This window comes from Falco punctatus, assembly GCF_963210335.1.
Source record: "Falco punctatus genome assembly, chromosome: 1".
Lineage (NCBI taxonomy): Eukaryota > Metazoa > Chordata > Aves > Falconiformes > Falconidae > Falco > Falco punctatus.
The window spans coordinates 109,994,930-110,015,755 of record NC_137580.1 but is presented as its reverse complement, the minus strand read 5'-3'; the positions used below and the strand labels follow the sequence as shown (position 1 = coordinate 110,015,755).

At 45.4% G+C, this 20,826-nt stretch overlaps 1 protein-coding gene across 3 annotated transcripts in view; it reads left to right on the top strand.

Annotated features, from left to right (window-relative positions):
• The window catches only part of TBX4 (T-box transcription factor 4), an 85,311-nt gene that overhangs the window by 25,812 nt on the left and 38,673 nt on the right, over positions 1–20,826 (top strand). For all 3 annotated transcript variants that reach the window (XM_080383400.1, XM_080383399.1, XM_080383401.1), the window contains 4 exons: positions 2,198–2,350; positions 5,875–5,963; positions 6,493–6,734; positions 8,109–20,826. The exon at positions 8,109–20,826 is cut by the window's right edge and continues 38,673 nt beyond it. In XM_080383400.1, coding sequence (XP_080239526.1) covers positions 2,198–2,350; positions 5,875–5,963; positions 6,493–6,734; positions 8,109–8,731 — 1,107 coding nt within the window. In that variant the 3' untranslated portion in view covers positions 8,732–20,826. The remainder of the gene's footprint in view (positions 1–2,197; positions 2,351–5,874; positions 5,964–6,492; positions 6,735–8,108) is intronic.

The window sequence follows — 20,826 nt, the reverse complement described above, 5'->3', positions numbered from 1 at the left end:
CTTTGATCTGGCACATCTCAAGGAGTTCTCCTTTCGTGGTCACACACTCAAAGAAATCCAGCGTTTTCCAACAGGTACTTGCACTGGGGCGTGTGGGCAAATATTCCGTTTGGTGCCAGGGACAGCAATGCCCAACCTTGTAAACGCAGGGGCTAAATTAAGGTGTTTAGGGGGTTTGTTTTCCCCCTTCCAAACATCCCACAGGTATCAAGCAGTTCACGTGAACCTCCAGGCAGGTTTGCAGTCACAACTGTATCCTTGAGTATCTGTCAAAAAGCCTTTCCTGAAGGCTTCTATCAGGCTCCAAAAAGTAATATCCTGTTAGTTTTGGAAATTTTTTGGACTCCTTGAGTTTAAAAGACATTATTAAAAAACCCGAAGATTTTTAAAGGGGTCGTTAAAGCTCAGCGGATACTACTTTGGAGGGGGAATACAGACTATTCATCCAGAGTGTATCAAAACTTGGGCTCCTAATTTTCCCTTCGGAAATCTCAGTTTAAGGTTGTTTTCTTTGTTCTGCTGTTGACTTGCGCTGACTCTGAGGTCAAGTCACCCGTCCTTGCTAGACCTGGGCAGTTTGGGGCAGGCGGTGAGGAGCTTGGCACACCCCGACTTCTCCTCCAGACAATGGTTATTTATCAGCTTGGCTCAACTCTTACTTATTGAAAATTAAAATGCTCCTTCTTATGAAACTCTCAGCCCTCTGGCGTTGTTCTTCTTGGCTTTGTTTTACGAGTGGCTGATACATGAAAGCAGAGAAAAGGCTCCAGCCCAAAACCTGAGCCGACCCTCTCAGATCTACACCCTGCACATCAACAGCCGCAAAGTGGTTAAGAGACTTGATGCAAAGCTGATAAAATGCCAAAAATTCCTCATTCTCTCTCTTGGGGAGCAGGGAGGGTTGTCTGGAAAATGTCAACAATAAAAATTGCATTTAAGTGGTATATAATGCAGCCAGCTACTGTGGGCAGAGTTACGTGCAGCCAGACGAAGGGGTTTAAAGAGCACCAGCTCCATGTGCTGCCTCCCGTCCCAGCTGGAGCTCCTCAGCACGGACAGGCATGAAATAGGGTTCCTGGGCACAAAAGCCAATCATGAAGCCAATATCTTCTGTTTCTTAGTAATTCTCATTTAAAATTGGCTAAATACACAATTGGTGTAAACTGCTGCTTGCTGTGCTGCATTGCGTGTGTCCACCTGTCCATCCATCCACCTACCTACCACCAGGTTGATGTCACCACCCGTTGCGGTCTTGGCCCTTTGCCTGTGTCTCCACTGGGGATGGACGTGCCCTTGGCAGCCTTCAGGCACCCCGGGGTGTCAGCCTGGCTGGAGAGCCCCTCGCCTCTGGGACCAGGGGCTGGGGGGGAGCAGGCTCAGCCAGTCTGGGAGAGGGAAGAGGAGATCAGGAAGGGTTGTGCCAAGGGAACAGGGCGAAAGCAGTGCTGCTGCTTTGCCAAGTAACAGGAATAGAGGCTTTTCTTAGAACCATCCCAACTCTTAAAGAAATGCTATTTCTTAACCACCTTTTCTTCTGCAGCATGTGGGTGCTGCCCCCCTTCGTGGGGATCTGTGCTGGGGCAGCTGAGCGGGGGCTGCAGCTGGGGGGGCTGCGAGGGGTGCCCGGACCCCGGCACCCGCCCCGAGCTGCTCCACAAACAGCAGGGGAAAAAAATCTGCTCTTTTGTAGTTTTACCAGCAGATAAAAGAAAAATAGCCTGCTTTATTTTTTTTTTCCTCCTCCTGTGGTTTCTGTGATGTTTTTTTTTTTTTGCCTCTGCTAAACTGTGTATTTTTCAGCTCAGTAAACTATTTATTAGGAATCTTTACGGACCAGTCTGCTGGTGAATTATATATATTGTACAGCTTCAGCATGAGCTGGGAAAAAAAATAATTATGACTTTTTTTCCACCCAGACTGGCTCTATCCAATAGCAATAAGAAAATGAGGGTTTACCAGGAAAGCTTTAAGTTCAGTTCTGCTTGCCAGAGCAGCAGATACCTTTTCTGTCTTGGTTCATGTGCATTTATATAATGTAATTTTCCCCTCTAATTTGAAAGCTAAGCTAAAGCTAAGCACTGGTGGGCTTTTGTGTCCTGCTAGTAAAGTCTGTCAAATAGCTATGGCTCGGGTTTTTTGTTGTTTTGTTTGGATTTTTTTAATTGGTTTTCTTACTTTAACATCAATTGTTTTTCAGATAATTCTGAATTCAATGCATAAATACCAACCACGACTGCATATTGTGAAGGCAGATGAGAACAACGCTTTCGGGTCGAAGAACACAGCCTTCTGCACCCATGTTTTTCCGGAGACGTCCTTTATATCAGTGACCTCCTACCAGAATCACAAGGTAGGCTGCTTTTCTGCCTCAAAGTGCTTAATTTCTGTTCATGGGCTTCTGCAACTCGCAGCCCTCTGCCGCCGACGGCTGCTAAATGATCTTCCACATTGCACAGCGATGTTGCTGCAGTGCTGTGTGTCGATGAGCAGCAGCTGTTTGCTCTGAGGGGTGTTGTGCAGCAGAAAAATCCTGCTTTAAAAGGCAAGTTTCCACCCCAGCCTTACGCTGGTGACGAGCCAGGGGATGCAGCTGAGGGGCAGTGTGGGCATCGCTGGGTAACAATATCTTGGCAAACCCCATGAGTCCAGACCCTAATGAATCGGCGTGCTCATAAACGCTGAGATGTCATTCAAAGCAGCAAGCAAATCTAATAATGACTAGTAAAGCTTGCTCATAAATCTACAGTGAAAAGTAATTATAGTATGTGTATTTAGTGAGACATACGAGGAATGTAACCATAAAAACACAGCTAAGAGCCTGCTCTGTGGTTAGCACATGAAGGCAGGAGGGGGGTTGGGTTTGTTTTTGGGGGGAATATGAAGTACAAAGGGCTTGGTTCTGCACCGCAGGGGTGTCGCAGATACCCACGTTCTGCAGGGTTGGCTGCTCTCCTGTTTTTGAGCGTGTTGGTCGTGGCAGTGGGTAGTGTTCCTTCTGAGGATTTGCCAACCCAGGTGACGAGCAGGATGGACAGTGGTGTGACAGTGAATTGTCACCTCCCTGTGACAGCGGGTGCGCTGTCAGCCGGGCAGGGAGCGGACAGGGTGCTGGGCAGGGTGGCAGCGTGCTGCTCCCAGTGCCTGCCTGGGCATGGGCTCCTGCTGCCCTGCACGGCTCCTGGTGGCACACTCTGCCTGCAGGGCTCTACCAGCTGGGGGTTTTAAAGTGCAGCAGGATTCATAAATAAAGGGGCAGAGTGAAGCAGCACTGCTGGAGCCCTCCTGTCACCCAAAACGCGGAATCTGCCATGTGTGAATGTATCAGCTCCTTTTCTACACAGCCATAGGAAAATACTGCAGGAACAGGAACACATGTGAAATTCTTCCTGCCCAATAATCTGACCAGACCTTTTCCTCCCAAGCAGGGTGACTATATACCCTTTGATGCTGGAAGCATAGAGCCCTTGCAAGATTTTGCAATTAGTGAGCCAGTTAAAAGGCTCAGAGCAGGAGCATGGATGTGTGTGTTATGGTAAGACGGGGAAAAGAACCCAGACGTCCCTACTTGGACAGTGAAGTGAATCCTGTTTGAAAAGTTGTAGCTGTTGGTGTAAAATGACCAGTTGCCCAAACATGGTTAACCAAAAAGGCTCTAAAGAGCTTATTTAATACCTACTTAAAATGTCTTGTATGTCAATAGTGCCTTTCATCCCTAAGGTTCTCAAAGTGCTTCCTAAAGTTAATACTTCCACTGTCATTGCTGTACAACTGCTGCTGGGGGGAGGCTGGGAGCTGGGTGGCAGCGCAGGGTGGATGTGACAGATTTAAGGAAAATGCCCCAGACGAGCCCTAATCCTTCTGCGAAGATCCTGCGAGGAGATGGTCTTGCTTATCCTCCTAGGCATGAGCAACTGAAAACCTGCTCTGGGTGTCTTTTAGAAGAAACAAACTACCAAACCATTTTTAGCTCAGAAATACCCTGTTAGCAAGAAGTGTCCTTGTGAATAATCATCTTTTTAAACAAAAAAATGAGAGTCTTGGTCATGGAGCTGCTTGTGGGCCCCCAGAGATAGAAAACTGATGATGGGGGCTACCCTGAGCACAATCAGTGAGGAAGGTGCAGGTGTTTACCCCAAACTCCCTCCCAAGTTGGATGAAGCCAGGCGAAGGTGACAACGAGGGACTGAAGCCCTGATTCTGCTTGGGTTAGAGGAAAACCACAGTCACTAAAATAAAAAAATTAAGATGTACAAACCTGCTGTCAGGCTGTGGGTTAGGAAGGGCCCTGTGTTTCTTGTGGTTCATCAGCTGATGGGCAGCAGCCACTGTGGGCTGTGGGAGCAGAGAGGAAAAGCTCTGGCCCTCAGGGCTGCTGAAATTTGGATGTCACCACCTTCCTTCTCCATCACAGATACTGGTGAGCTGGTTTCTCAGGAGTTTTTTGGTAAGGGGTATTTTTCAACTTCGTTAAAAGCGTAGTTGTTAGTTATAGCAACACTGGTGCCGAATGGTGCGAATGCAGACCTTGCTGTCATCCTGGCCGCTGGAATGGGGCGCAGGCTGGTGCCAGCCCGGCAGCGGGAGCAGGGCTGCGCTGCCTCAGGCAGAGCGGGGACCCGAGGGCAGCGGGTCCGCAAGGAGGTATGTGTCCTCACCCCCACTGCTGTCCTGCCATGCTGTCACCTCACCTGCTCCTGGGAAAGGGCTTTTCACTGACAATTGGATGCCCGGGGAGATGGTCCCACCCGCTGGCATCCCTTAGTGGGGAGGGACAGCCATGAGAGCTGGTTCTGGCCTGTTCTGGCCATAACACGTGTTAGACCTGTCTGTGACCTCCCTGTCAAAGCGCCCGGGTGTGTGGCCCTGCAGACACAAGTCCATCTCTTTGGGAGACAGACAAGGGATACTTGCAGGAGCTCCTGTGTCCCTACCAATGTTCTGGTGCTGTTCTTGCATTTTCCAGCTCCTGAAACCCTCTCAGGTGATCTCGTTTGCTGGCTGTTTGCCTTAGAAAATCCTTTGTTAAAAGAGGTGGTTCTTATTTCTCACTGAACAGCCAAGCACCTCTTCCCACATTCCTGGCCACGGTGTGGCTTTGGTTTGTACCTGCCTTGCAGAGGGAAGGGACAAGGGGGCAGGATTGGTGAGGGAGAGCGATATTTGCTGTAAGCTGTGAGACAGACTAACGACTATTTTAAAATGAAATTTCACATGTGATTGTTTTAATAGAATTTTCATGAATTGGCAGGTCTTTCACGGTTCCCTTACAAAAGGTGAGCTCCAGCAAAATTAAGTCTAGTTAAGTGAATTCTAAGGCATTTTGACCCTTTTAATGCACCGTAACTCTGGGGGAGAAAGGCATCTCTTGCCAAAACACAGCAGCTTTCTCTTGCCCAGAGATAAAGCGCTATTTGAGTTACGGTTCTTTTCACAGAGGAAAAATGACTGAATGACAGACAGAAAGATATAGAAAATTGTTGTGGGAATGCGGGAGAGCCACTCCATAAGGAACAGGGCTCTCTAACACAGAAAGAGGAAACCTTTTAAATCCGACAGATACAGTCTCGCTAACAAGAGCCCAGAATGAGAACACAGGAGCCAGAATAAGACCCAGACTGAACAAAAATCTAATAATTGATGATTTTGTCCCCTTTAAAAGCTGCTTCCACAAGCTCTAGTGCTGAGCTTCCCAGCTCAGTCTCAGCGCAGAATGCAGAGATGCTGTCTTTAAATGCCTGAAACCAGTGGTCTCTGCCTTTCATGGGGTGTCACATAGGACGGGGCACCACGAGTCCTACAGCCACAGACCTGCGGCTGCACCTTTTGGGCTGAGCCGCTGTCACACGCTTGATGCTCGGTGTCCTACTTTTAAAGATCACCCAGCTGAAAATCGAAAACAACCCCTTCGCCAAGGGATTCCGGGGGAGCGACGACAGCGACCTGCGGGTGGCACGGCTGCAGAGGTAGGAGGGACGGTGTTGGGGCGGGGAGGTGTGGCAGCAGGGGCGCGCTGCCACCCGCATTGTTGGGGCTGGGGAGCTGCTGAAGCGGGCACGCTCGTGCACACGTGTGCGCTGACCCCAGGCAGCGCCTACAGGCAGGCGGTGGGTGACACGCGGCCAGAAGCACAAGCATGTCCTGGGCAGAGATGCAGAAACAGGCTTTCATCCTTGGGCTGCTGCTTATGCGCTGCACCTTGTCGGGAAAGGGGTTAAAATACCTTGGGGGGCATCACGTTCCTTGTGCTTGAGGGCATTGGGGCTCTTCATGCCATTTAGGAGCTGCAAAGCTCTTCCTGTAGTTCGGTGACTGCTCAGTGTGTTGCCGTAATGCTTGCCCACACCCAGCAGCATGTGATGAGCATGAGTTCATCACGTTTGGCAAAGGGTGGTGAAGTCATCGGATGGAGATGCTCTAGAGAAGCCAAACTAATATTTCATCTTTCTGTTAATGTTGATGGCTAACTGGTAATATTTTTCTCACCTCTTTTAGCAAAGAATATCCAGTAATTTCCAAAAGCATCATGAGGCAGAGGTTGGTGTCCAGTCACGGCCAGCTTTCAACAAAGCCAGATGTTAACCCACTTCATGGGAATCACCAGACCCTTCAACATTATCAGTATGAGAACGGTGCTCACATGCAATTTGCGGCTTCAGATACTCAAGATCTGCCACTCAACACCTTCACAGCGCAGAGGGATTCAGGGCTCTTCTATCATTGCCTAAAAAGAAGAGGTAACTCGCGTTTACAGCTAGAAAAATATGACGGCAAATATACCTAAGAGTGCGGCGCTGAAAGCTCACTGCTAATTCCAATTCATTTTGCATCAGTCTCTTAGCTGTTGCTTTTCAAGGATACTGATATGATAAAACGGTTTTGGAGGGTCAGGGTCCAAGAGCTGGGTTTTGCGGCAGTTATTAGTGCTTTTGTCCCATAAAAGGCAAATTGAGACCCGGAGTTAGAGCCGAAAAAAATAATCAGAATGCATCACTTCTTAGACGGCATGAAGCTATGCTGGAAAATTATCCATTGTTAGGATCAGCTAAATTAATAATTGTTTGGAGGAGGCCTGATCTGTCCTGAGATGCTCTGACACTGCTATTAGCATTAATGAAGTTATACGCATCCAGCACTTTTCCAGGATGAAGCCATTAAGCAATTCTCTCGATGCCTGCAGATTATGGGGCTGTGGTAGCTGGGTGTAAGCATCCCTTCCCTCTTCTCCACTAGTCCTCAAGTCTAAGTGAGCTGTAACTACATTCTTTTCCTTTTAGTCCTGCATCAGATGAGATCATGACATGTTTTAAGTTAAACGGAAAAATTTTGCACAGAAAAAAAATATCCTTCTATTTGCATGTCTCATTGACCACTAATTTATTTAAGCTGTGAGAATCCTCTGATCATGGTCTAATGAAGAATCTAACAGCACCAGTAATGAGGACCTGCAAGCCAAATGTGTAATTTTAGCAGATGTTTAATCTGCAGATGAATTCACTAATTTATCTGGAGACTATTCCTTGCAAGTAGCAGAAAGCTGGGGGTAAACACGGCTGCAGTGGTGATGGGTAGGAGAGGGGCTGCAGCTCCTCTGCGTAAAGCTGAGGGGGAGGGCTGATGGCTGGGAAGGGGCGCCTTTATCTGGAAATATTTCTGCAGCTTTCAGTGTGAATATCTGGGAAATGTATAGTCATTTTTGTAACGACAGGAAGGCAGGCGGCGATAAGACCCTTTAAGGGACTTCTTGAATTTGTCAGGAGTAACACTGCGGGAGTGTCAGGGCCCCCGTTATCTGGATGAAGGTGCAGTAATCTCCGATGTGAGGCTGGTAGCCCGAGTCACTCACTTAACCTGACAAATGTCACCAGAACGCTTTGAGGCTGAGGGGATTAGCCTGACATTTGCAACATGATGTCTTTTTGATGTTGTACATTGTCTTTCTGAGCTAAAATGGTTTAACTGGATTAATCTGAAAAAGAGAACCAGTTGTCGTGCGACAGTCATGGATCACATGCTGGGCTTTGGCGGGGACTCCGTAATGCCCCGGGCTCTTAGCAGACGGCTGTGACAGGCTCTGGGAGCCCCTGACAATGCCCTTTTCTTGTTTGCAGAAAGTGCTCGGCACCTGGACCTGCCCTGCAAGCGCTCCTACCTGGAAGCCTCCTCTTCCGTAGGGGACGATCACTATTTCCGTTCCCCGCCGCCCTACGACCAGCAGATGCTGAGCCCGTCCTACTGCAGCGAGGTGGCACCGAGGGACGCCTGCATGTACTCTGGGTCGGGGGCTGAAATTGCTGGTGTCTCAACGGTCGATGACTTGCCACCCCCGCCTCCCCCCTTGAGCTGCAATATGTGGACTTCTGTCGCACCTTACACCAGCTACAGCGTTCAGACAATGGAAACTGTCCCTTACCAGCCTTTCCCTGCTCATTTCACTGCCGCCACCATGATGCCACGGCTCCCGTCCATCACGGGTCAAGGCTCACAGCCACCAGGTAACAGCCACTTCAGTGTCTACAACCAGCTGTCCCAGTCTCAGGTTCGGGAGCGCGTTCCTTCTTCATCTTTCCCGAGGGAAAGGGTGCACCCGTCTGTGTGCGAGAGAAAACCCCCCTCTCCGCACCTAAACGCGGCGAACGAGTTCCTGTACTCACAAAGCTTCTCCTTGTCGAGGGAGTCATCGCTGCAGTATCATTCAGGGATGGGGACTGTGGAGAACTGGACTGATGGGTGACTCTGACGGCCAAGCGATGCCACAGCCAACGTTACTGCTCCGGGACTGTTCGATCAGTGTTGATACCTGTGGGTAACTTGCACTTCGGTGAGACAAATGTGCATTTCCAGAGGGATTTGTGTGGGTGAAGAGCTTGTATCTTCAGGCACACAGAGCATTCCATCTCCTGTCTCAGTGGGCTGGATTCATCAGTCTCTGACTGACTCCTGAGTAAATTAATTCTCACATCGTCATTACTGATCCAGTAGAAACCATCTTCTTGACTAACGAGTGAAGTAGCTAGTCATTTTCTTTTGCTTATAACATTAAACATCCATGAGCAAATTTTGGCTATTGGAAAAATATGAGCTTCACTTTTATGGTACTTGGTCCATGAAGTCACAGTATCCCACCACTCCAAGGAAAAAGTGATCTGGTCAGTTGCATAGTTCAAGGACTGCTGTGGCAGCACTGCTTTAGCTCTTTTTGCCTGTAGAAATTACTTCTTCCCCTGGAAGTGACGGAGCCGTAGGAACGCAGGGGCCAGCAGGGAGGCTTGGCGGGGGGTCAGGGAGCTGCGGTGCCGCTCCGGTATCTCCCTGGCACAGCGCAGGGTTCGTGCCATGGCGCGGAGAAGAGAAGGCACCGATGCACAAATGTCTCTTCCTCCCCCCACAGCACCATCGTTCGTGGCTGTGGGAAACGAAGAAGTGAAGTGTTACGCCCGAGGCCAAACAGCAAATTAATTGCAGCGTTAGGAACAGACCCAGTGTCTTCAGACTCCCATCCGTTGATTGAATCACACTTGCTTATTGCAATATATTTATGAAGTTTAAGCTTAAAAGTCGCTAATACTTTCCAGAAATGATTTTTGTATTTGCTGGTCCTTGATTTCTTTCGTATTCAGCTGAAACGTGCCTTTTGTGCTATGTTTTTTTCTTTCGCAGCTAACTCGGAAAGTTGTTTTCAGCATAAAGGAGGCATAGAGGAGTATTTTCTTAATTGTGGGGTGGGGTGGGAAGAGGTCCCATTACCTGTCAGGCTTTACAGTGTACAAATATTTGTAGAACAGGTAAAAATCTGTAACCAGTGTATACATTGCTACTATTGTTTACTGTGGAAGTATCTTGAACTGACTCCTTCAGCACCGGCTTTGCCTACTGGGGTGTCCCTGCGAGGTGCGGGGGGCTCACTCAGCCGACAGCCCAGGTGAGAAGCAGCCTCGCCTGGGAAAGCAAACTGCGCTCTTTTTGGAACAAAACTCCCATTGCCTTCATCCTGAGCTGGGCTGTGTCCTCCTCCGGGCTGCAGTGTGTCCGTCCCACTGAGCTCCCAAGTGACACTGCCCCAAGGGATGCCACGCAGAGGTGATGCTGGGAGCCTGGTTCTGCTACAGAGCACGGTATGGAAGGTTAGTCATGCACAGCAGGGTTTTTTTTCCTCCTCCCTGCTTCCCAAACAGGCAAAGGCAAAAAGCTGAAATACCAATTTGGAAGTCGAGAGGTGCTTCTGCATTTTGGTGAATCCATCCCAAGGAAGAGGTGCTGATGGATGAGGGCAGCTGCTTGCAGTGAGACAAAGCGGAGGTCACGTTCCAACAGGACAATCTCATACCCCCCTTCAGCAGACTACGTGTGTGACTGGTGTGGATTTTGTCATCAGGTTTTGGAAATCACTACAATTTTTGCATGCTGAATAGCTATTTATATACATATATATTATATATATATATATATATATAAAATTATATATATATCACAAATGCAGGCCACGTGTCCAATTCAGCTTTGCTTTTTACGAATGAAATACTTAATAAAAATGAATGTTGCAAGGTTTTTTTGGAAAGACATCTATTTAAGATTTTTTTTTTATTACACACCTTTGATGTAAAAACTAAGAATTGGTTAGATAAAAAAAACATATATGCTACAGATAAATCTTTATTAGAAACCACATTAGATAAAGGTGGTATGGAATTTTGAAATGTTTGTTACATAGCATGGACATTTTATTTTACATATCAGAACATAAAGTCATTTTACTACTATATGCTGTCTCCGGGTGCATTTCAATAATTAGTATAAAAATGTTCTGCGGTGAATTACTGGATGCCTGGTCTCTCTTCTGTCTCCTGCTGTGCGAGTACACCAACCTCACAGTTTCCCAGGGTGCACACTTGGCCCCTTTTTTTTTATCGTCCCAAAGCTACATCGTCAAATTTTAACTGCCCATGGCAAGACGAAGGGGTTTTGATTTGTTCACGACATCTTTTGTTTCTTTGTTTTAATGGACACACCAACTGATCAGAACAGCCCATGCACTGCTAGGCTAAGGTACAGGCAGGCGCAGGCCTGATAACGAGCGCACTCAAATGATGCTCCTGTACTTACGTGCGGCTCAGTTACAATGGTGATGGGGAAGAATTAAGGGGTGGAGGCAGGGAGAGAGGTCTGAGGGTGTCACTGCCCATAAGTTGAAATGCTCAGTTCATTTCTCACAGTGACACTGAATCAACACTAAACAAGACAAATGCTGCCACTATAACCTAAAAAGTAATGGGATCAGCAGCCCAGAGTCCAAATGACAAGCTAGGCTGGAGCTTTTGCCTGTTTTACAAATATGATTAACTGAATAATGATGTCATCTTTAATGAATAATCATTGCTTCTATTTTTAACCATTTTTCAGCTACCTTCTGCTCATCAGTGCGATATTTATGATTTAAGGCAGTTTAAAAAAGTAACTCCTACAAGAAATGTTCCAGCAGCTTTAGTTAATGCAGGGGATGTAGAGGAGACTTGAACACGTAATTAATGCAGGGTTTAACTGTGAGCACACAGCCGTGTCGGGGGGCAGCCGAGGCGCAGTCTCCAACTAGCCACCGGAGCAGAGCACGTGTCCTCCGCAACCCTGTGGCAAAGCACAAGCTTTTGGTTGTAAAAATAGTACGTGATACTTGCGAGTACAGGACCTGATTGTAAAAGGCTGAGTTAGCACATAAATGTGCAAAATTTGGATATATGCTAATCTGGGCTCCTTTTATAGTCAATGGAGAGAGATCAGACATTTAGATTAAAATGGGATGAATCATTCTCTGGTGATGATTTTTTTCCACTCTGAGAGGAATCTAGCTCAGCCACTTAGGCTAGATTTCTCATTTCTATATGGCTAAAGTTAAGTTGGTGGGATCCCCCTTCTACGTGACATCGATAAAAGAATTTAGACAGCATTAAACAGCGTTCAGCTTACAAACCACATTTGACCCAGGCACAGATCCGTAGCTAGCACAAACCCAAGGCACATTCTAGATGTATTCATTTATGGAATAGAAATGGGTCATTCTTTTTCAGTTTGATTTCCCTCCCACCCCACCCCCCATTGCAAAATTTCTGGCCTGTGCATGTATCCAACGCCAAGAGCAAGTTCAAGGGCAAGGCAGGCGGCACTGCTCCGGCCAGATGAGGCACCCAGGTTCCAATTAATTCCTCGTGCGTTTCACGGCTGGGCAGGTTCGGCAGCTGCTGAGTGTGCGACTCCCGGCGGAGCAGCATCGGTCCCAGTGGTGCCTGCCTGGCAGGGTGCTGCGCGGCTGCAGCCATTCAGAACCAGAGAGCGCAGCAAGAGCGAAGTATCCTTGAGGAGTTGGGCTATTTGTTTTTCAAATCAGAAACACTAAACTGTGGACATCAGTTAAAAAAAATCCCAACAACCTGCACAGCATTAAAATAGATCAAGTATGCTTACTGGGTCCGGCTTTGGTTTACTACAGTTTAAACAGCTTTTACTTCTCAAGAATGTCGAGTACTTCATGTGTGTGGAGGCTTTTTCAGCTCTAGCTCGGGTTAGACGGCTTGTGGCATTGCAGCAGGGAACAGCAAGCCAAGCACAGAAAAAACTAGGTCCATTTCAAATCAGATTAAGGCAAAAAATTAGCAAGCGAGGAAAACTTGGGTACACATGAGGTCTGTTTTCCATTGATGTATTCTAATCTGTACTAAAAGGCTCAGGGATTTTTTAATTCTGTTTTTCTTTAAGGTAGATGTCCAAATTTAATATTGGCACAAGCAAGCTTAATTCCACCAAGCCCAGCAGCACTTATGCCAGCACTGCGTTTGGACTTCACTCTAAATAGAACAAATATTTGTATCAGCTTGCTGAGTATGTGAGTAATATGAATATTTGCCAAAATTTAAACAAGCTAAACTTAAGTCATGCCAAGAGCCCCACCATTCAATTTGGTATCATTGGCAGCTCACAGGCTCAAGAGAGGCCTAAGTCTGGAAGAGCTGGGGTGTTTTTGGCAAACGCTAATTTTTTTTTCCCTCTTTCTCTACATTTTGGAAAATTTGTGCTGCTCTGTATTAATTTATGATGTCATTAAATAATTCTTTTTGCAGCTTGTATAGAAAGAATGTTTCTTTTGAAGATGAGAACTCCCCTGAGGATGGTTACAGTGAAAAATTCCAGGAGGAGGGAAAAAAAAAAAGTCCTCTCTCCTTGCCAATCATGTTTCTGCAGTAGTGTTTGAAAAGCAGAAAAAAAATTACAAAATTTTAATTTAAGGACCTGCTCCAAGGAGGTGCCATGCACTTGACTGTGACAAGAGGCAGCCTAAATACAATGTGATTTGAGGGTTTTTATAGCTGTGATAGTAGGTTGGAAGAGAAATCAGGAGACTTGCTGGTGGAGAACATAAGAGTTTGAGCTGATTTCCTAGTCACAAAGTACAGGATCAATATTAAAAATGAACGAGAAGAAAATATTGGGAACAGTACAACAAAAGCAAAAAGCCTTGTCCAATATGAGCTGTGTTTTCATGTGAAAACACTCTCACGAGAGGAACTGCCCCTCGGGCTCTGCCTATAAAACCGTCACTGCAGGCGCTGGTGTTTAGATGGCAGCTTCACGCTAGGATTCACAGCCACTCCTTGCATCAGCACTGCGCCGTATAGACCGGCCTCTGTTGTGTTGAAATATATATATATATTTTTTTTTTTTTTTTAAAGTGAAGTTTAATATTAAACTTGGCATTGGCTGCGCAACCCTGTTGAGAAATCGCTTGGGTAATGGCAAGGGGAGTTAATACCCTTGGAGCCTTGTGCCATGGTGCTGGGCGGTTGCGGCCGCCAAGCAAGCCCGCGTACCTGCCTTCCATCAGAAGGACCGTTATTCCAGTCACGACCAGCAAACCTGCCTGTCTGACCACTTTTGAGAGTGACTTTTCAAATGTCATGGTGGATTTACGGAGGGTGTGCAGCAAGGTGCCTTGGGGCTGGAAATGGCATCCTGAGCCTGAGTCCACCTTTGGAACTGGGTCCTGAGAGAAAGAAATTAAAGAAGTTATGAATTAGTGTGAAGGGCTGATAAAATTATGATGTTAATTGAACTAACGTTAATTTCTGCCAGTTAGAAACCAGTTTAACAAAAGAAAAGCAAAACCCACTGCAATGAAAACAGGAGGAATAGCTACGACAGGTCAAAAGGCTCTTGTTTCACAGAAAAATACTGATGGGTAAGAGGTCTGAGTATTTTTCAAATGCCAGCATCTTTCACCTGCTTTTTTTTCTTGCTGTTTTCCTTATTTTTCAGCAAACGCTAATTTTTGTCTTTCAGCCATACATTGTCACAGTTTTGATGAACATTTTCAATGGGGTTGTATTTACAAACTGGAAGAAGTTTGTTGTTTTTTTAAAAAGAGAATTAGGTGGAACGTCGACACCACAGCAATGATTTTAATGAATCTGAAAGGCAAAATTTGACAGATGTAGCTTCTAGTTAGGAGGTTTACATTGATAGCGTGGATCTGGGCCAAATTTGTGTACTAAGCCTTAGACACTGTCAGCGGGAATGGACGCATCTTTTAACAAGTATTTACTAGAGAACATGTACAGAGAACAATATGTGCAAAACTATTTCTCCTTAACAGCCTCTGTCTTACGTAAGGCAGACAACAATGCGTGCTGCAGTTCAGTGTTCAGCAGAGATGAAAAAGAATATTTTTGTGCCAAAATCATAAGGCTCAGTCCTATTTCTGTTGAAGTCAATAGGAAAACTTTTACAGACTTCAGCATAGCAAGACCAGCCCTCTAATCTGCTTTTCAACAAGCCCAGCTTGCAGCCTTGGCTGGGCAGTGTCGTTTAGGTATGAGGCACAGCGCATTTCAGTTTGATGGATGACACAGCCACACTCTGCAAATTATAGTTTACTCACGCCCAGTGCATCCAAGCAGCTACTGAGAGAATAATAAAATTCTGAATCTAATGCATTCTATTTTATTTAATATCAGTTGTGAATCTAATACACAAATCCAAAGCTCAAAACATAAGAAGAATAAGCCTCAAACCATTGATTATCCCCACTAAATCCAAGTACCTCACATTAGCCTGAAACTTTAGAGCAGATTGCCCCAGACATGAGGAATCAATCACGAGACATCCTGGAAAGGTGATGAACTCGCTCTGTTCATCAGAAGTAATGTAAAACAGTCAGTGTGCAATGGATACCTAGCCTGAAAGCAAAGGTGGTGGCTACTGAGCCGCTATGTGCAGGACAAAAATGGAAGTGGGGACAGGTAATCAACTCAATTTATAGTAAAAAATAAAAGTAGCCACAATGTCTCACCTGCAATGATTAGACGTCTTCAGGTAAGGATTTGATCTAAGACTTATTTATGAGAACACCAAAGGTGACCAAAAGGAGAAAAATGCCAAGGATTTTAGCCATATAAAAATTCTGTTTTAAATGAATCTGCATGCTTCCTTCTCAAGAAACAGCCAGTTCAAAGCTGAGATAGTGTCGTCCCCCACCTCCCCTTTCCCTCCCACCATTCATCATTATGAAGGCAAGTAGACAGGTTAGAGGTAGAAAAAGCTTCCACTGGGATTTCTGTCCAGTATCACACAGAAGGACTAGATTTACACTCGGTGTTAGAGCTGAGCACATGCCTATTGCCTAGACGCTTGGACAACCCACAGCTTTTCTACGTTTCTTCCTCAGTAACGTGTAAGGAGCAAGATCTGTATGAACATCACCTGAGCATGTCAAGACTGGAAGGTGCCAACGCCAGTAGGCTGGGGAGGTGTGCTTGAAAAATCAAGGTGGCAAAACCTGTACTTCACCAGATCCAGAATACTTAGGGTGAGGTGAGTGAGGGCTGGAATACTGAGGTCCCGATGGATCCACTGGCCACCCTCCCCAGAGTGATACAGAAACTCAGGAGCGGCAGAGACGTTACATCAAGAACCTAGGAAGAGCAATACCCCAAAGCTCCGAGAAGCCAGGGGAAATGAGGACCCAGCGCGCACACCCCACCCAGGGCATGTCCCATCAAAGCGTGACAGGGCGCTCGCAGGGTGACCGAGTGCTGCCGCTAGCTCGCCGCGTGCTTTAACGCCTCCTGCACACATAGCTTGCTTCCCTCCTAACAAATGCCAAGTTAAACATGCAAAGAAGCTGCGACTAAGTCCTTGTTTAGACCAGCTATTAACAAAAATCAGCACGTGTGAAGCTAAAAAATATTACTTACTTGTATTCCTCTTAGCTGTGGTTTCAAAGGAGAAAACAGCTTCTGCTGCGGGCCAAGGACTCCAGTGAAATTTGGGATTTACAAACGCTACTGCCCTAGGCAATGATTCAGCCCACAGCCATCAGTGAACTACTTGCTTCTTTCATGCGTAACATGAAAATAATATTCACTCACCTCTGGGAAGTAGTTAATTAAATTGTTTTCATCCTATTAACAGCAGGAAGTCAGTGGCCAGGAACTAGATACAAGGGAAACGTGAACTGGAAAACCAAAAAAGAGGAGAGAAAGGGAGAAATAATTAAAAAAATATAACCCCCCTCTTCTTGCAAAAGAGCAAAAGCTACTGGTAACGTGCAGACAAGTTGCCTGAGGACCTGACAGTGCTGGTGAATGCGCACGCTTGTGCTTACGTGCTGTGAGTAACGCAGTGGCCCCGAGCGCAGCTACACGCAGGGCAAGGTGAAGCTCTCAGTTCCGTGTGATGGAAGCTGGGAGCCCGGTTCAACATTGCGAACTTTGGCAGTGTTGGATGAGGCTATGAGCTGTGTACAACGCAACATCACCTAGCATGGGGTCAACAGCTTTAGCGTCACGGAGACAGGTTTAGGTTCTTCTCCAGGTTCACTTGCTTTAACCACTTCTGATAGTACGTAAGGAACCGTGGGTAACACAGCCGTGCTTTGTGTGCTATGAAAAACAGGCCTCTGAAAATGTGCAAAAAAGGAGAAAAGTAACTTTTATCCTATTTAAGACAGACTAAACATGCCCCTTCCTCCTGGGATCTCTTATTACTTCTTTGGTTAAGTTTCAATTTTACAGGTACATGGGCCAGTCCTGATCATCACATTGATGCTAATACAAAAAAATATTCATATTAATTTCAAAATGACAAGGTATTCTGCTACCACATATACTGCACGACCCTTTCCTGACAGGCTAATACAGTAATAATTCCTTACTTGGCTCCAACACCATGCTCAGATGTTTCCTTGGAAATATTTTGTTCCTTTCTGTTGTTTCTTACTGCAGATTGAGATTCTTTGTGTGGCAATGGTTCCTTGAATTGGTTTTCCACCGCCTAGCTGCTTTTGTGTCTTTCCCAGTTTTCCTTTACATAGATACTAAAGTGCACCATTTCAATGAATCATGCTTTCTTCTAATAAAATATTATCTGGATTCAATGCCAAAGCCAGATTTCTGTAAAAGAGATTCAGAAGAGCAATAAGTACAGCAAAAATGATTTTTTGTTGTTCTGTGTTCCTCCCTCAATCCCGCCTCATTTTTAGGGGGTCAGGGGCTCCTCAGAAGACCAGTAGCACTAGAGGAACTGAGCAACTCATTGCATCTGTGCTATTTTATATCCTTATTCTCATCTAAGAGCTACCTTTTCTGCTGGAGTCCGTTAGCTGGGCAGGCTAGGTATTGCTGTCGTCTGCATGCTCCTGGGCAGGGCCAGCAACAGCTCGTTCAGTTCCTGGGTCGACAAAATAGCTGTCCTCTTACTGCCCTGACCTTTCCCACCCCGGTTCCTAAAGCATACTGACAGGTAGCCCAGAGGCAGCTGCAAAGGGTCAGAGCAGAGGGGAAGGAGCAGGGGGGCCCCGGGGTAAAAGACTTTTCCTGAGCCCTCCAGGCCCCAGGGCAATCGCTCTGGTTATCCCCCTCGGTGACCCAGCGCCCACCGGAGCGCTTGGCCTGGCTCCGGACAGTTAGGGTGCAGAGCAAGGCTGGCGGGGAGCCCGGAGCGGGGCAGGGCCGGTGCCCACACCTCCAGCAGGAGGTCAGGAGGGGTTCGCCAGAAGAGTAAGGCTTTGGCTTCTGCAAGTCACTGTACCTCACCGAGAGCGCTACGAAGGCACACCGTGCCAGCACATAGGCACCACCTCCAGAGCTTCAGCTATGAACAATGCCTTCTGCAAAGGAACAACTGGGAATTACCCATATAAAGTGATAATAACGGCTGTCCACACGTTTTGTTTAACAGGGTACATTTCTTTTTGTAATATTACTGGATATCACTAGAATATAAGCGAAATAAAAACTGTTCTTTTACTTACTGCTAATGACAGCCCGTCATACTGTCCTTGATAGCCACGTATAAAAACCCATTCAAGAAATATTTTAAAATGGCTTGCTCTACGGTAAAATACTACACTATAAATGAGATTTCTGGAGATGTTACCTAAATTAGTCTTGTTCAAATGCCTTTGTGATATTTAATCGTAATAATAAAAGTTAGAGTGCTTTTGCCTTTCCATCAGAAACTGGTCTTATATGTTTTGCTAGCCCCACTCTATACATGGTGTCATGGTGTATAATTTCATAGACAGAAAGACACTTCACTACCATAGCTCTCATTATTAAACAATATATTTTAATTGTCACCACCTTTTTCATATAGACATGGGCCAAATCTATCCTTATTGGCTTCAACTGAGCTACACAAGGGATGAATTTGGCTCAATATATATAAAAATACAGCAAGTCAAGTCATAAAAAGAAATGTTTGGGTTTCTTTTTTTATAGCAGTCAATGTTTTTTGCCATAAGAACACACATGCCTGGCCAGTAAAATCCCCTGATAAAGGACTAAAGTGTTTAAGACTTCATATGCAGAATAGCCCATGGTGTTTAATTACAATAGCAAAAGATGCCGTGTTATAAAAGCATTTCTTACCTGGAGAAGGGATCCATGCTCTCCAATGAAGCTTAATTACCCAAGACATGCTGAGATTTTCCCTCCTGGCAATAACCTCTAACACCAATAATGCTGCCATTCCTTTTGACATCTGAATAGCTGAATATTGTTAATTTTTTTCTAATTTCCTTATTTGGATTATAGCCTTCCAGTGTTTTATTTCTGATGAAAGTTTTGAACATTATAAAAGCTTCATTCCTGGGACATTCCTCTTTCTTTCTTCCACTTCTCCCCTTGGAATTCTGCTCTCTCTCAGCCCTGCTCTGGCACTCCTGCTCCCCCATCTCTTTACGCCTTCCCAGCATACTTGGCTCCAGATGTAGATTTATGCATTTCCCTTCTTGTGATTCTTTCCTGCTCCACTAGAAAGGTTTCAGCTTCATCCCAGGCCCAGAAGATCCACATTTCTGCAGCGTGAATTAAGACATTAAAGAAAACGCCAGACTGCGAGTCCCAAGCACTCCTGAGTCATTGCTTTTACAGCTCTCACACACACAGACACACAAATCCACACATGGGGCACAGTGCAGTGACTGGAATAAGCAGTGGAGCTTACAGGGAGTCCTTCTTTTACTTGTGCAAAAAACCCATCCAACTGATATTATTTTGGGGGAAACTGAGTCTTCATTATTTATTAAGTTATATCAGATTTATAGCTCAGATTTGTGCTGAACTTTTATTAATTCATAAGGAGAAGATTCAATTTTTATATAGAAAAAACTGCTTTTTTTTGAGGTGGGGATGAAACCTCTCCCTTGGAAAATGATGTGATATTGAGCCATGATTTAGAATCATCACCTGCATTATCCTCCTCATCCTCACGCCTGTATCCTCGGCTTTTGATGAAGTCAATTTCCTGAGTGCATGTGAGAGCCTGTGGCTGCAGCCTGGAACAATCCTACCTCAGTGCTTCCCTTCTGTTGTTGATCCTTTAATTTCCTCCAGCCGACTCCTGCAGGGGACTAGTCCGAAGTTAGTTTTATGCTACTCTTTTGGACTAATCATTTACAACTGACTTTAAAAAAAAAAAAAAAATCACTTGCATACTGCTACTGCTAGATAGAAGGTTTACTAATTGGGATGTACTTCCAGCCAAATGCCAACATTGGTTTAGCAGCAATTCACAGGATCCTAAAAATTCTGCCCAAAGCTTTATAATCAGACCAGCTATTTAGAATCTGAAATTACAGTTGCAATCCATAAAATATCTCTGCAGTGCAAATTTTCACACCTTGAAAAACTAGGCTAGCAGAAAGTCATATAAAACTGATTAGCAGATGAAATCACAGCATCAATAGAAAGATTTCCCATTCTGATGGTTTGGGAGATGGGCTTTCACCATGGGACCCAGTTCTACATGTGAAAACCGCAAAATCGAAGAGTATCTGAAATGAGAGACCTGAAAGGAAGACACGTGCTGGACTAGAAGTTTAAAAATACGTGCCTTAGTGGCTAACAGCTGGCTAATGACAAAACAGGAAACAACGTGAAATACAGAAGGGACAAACATTAGTTTCTCCAAGATTACTGATGTTAGTACTCAGCAAAATGAAGATCAAAACAGTAATTGTAGTATATAAGGAAAACAATATTAATTTAACACTACTTTTGCAATAAAATCTATTAAATTCCAACTTAAAGTTGAGAATCTGATGCTCATCTCTTCAACACCAGCTCTATTGTTTTGTTTTGTCACGTTGATTATGTTCTCACAGATGCACATCCTTCTAAAGAAGTTCTTTTTGAATACTGTAGCTTTTCTGAGCTGTGCTAATGAGGAATATCATTATATTTGTGAGCCAGGCTTAAACACACAGACATCATAGGTCAATTATCATAATTACTTTTGTATTTGTACACATTATAGGTGATAAGTTTGTTCTTGAATAACTTT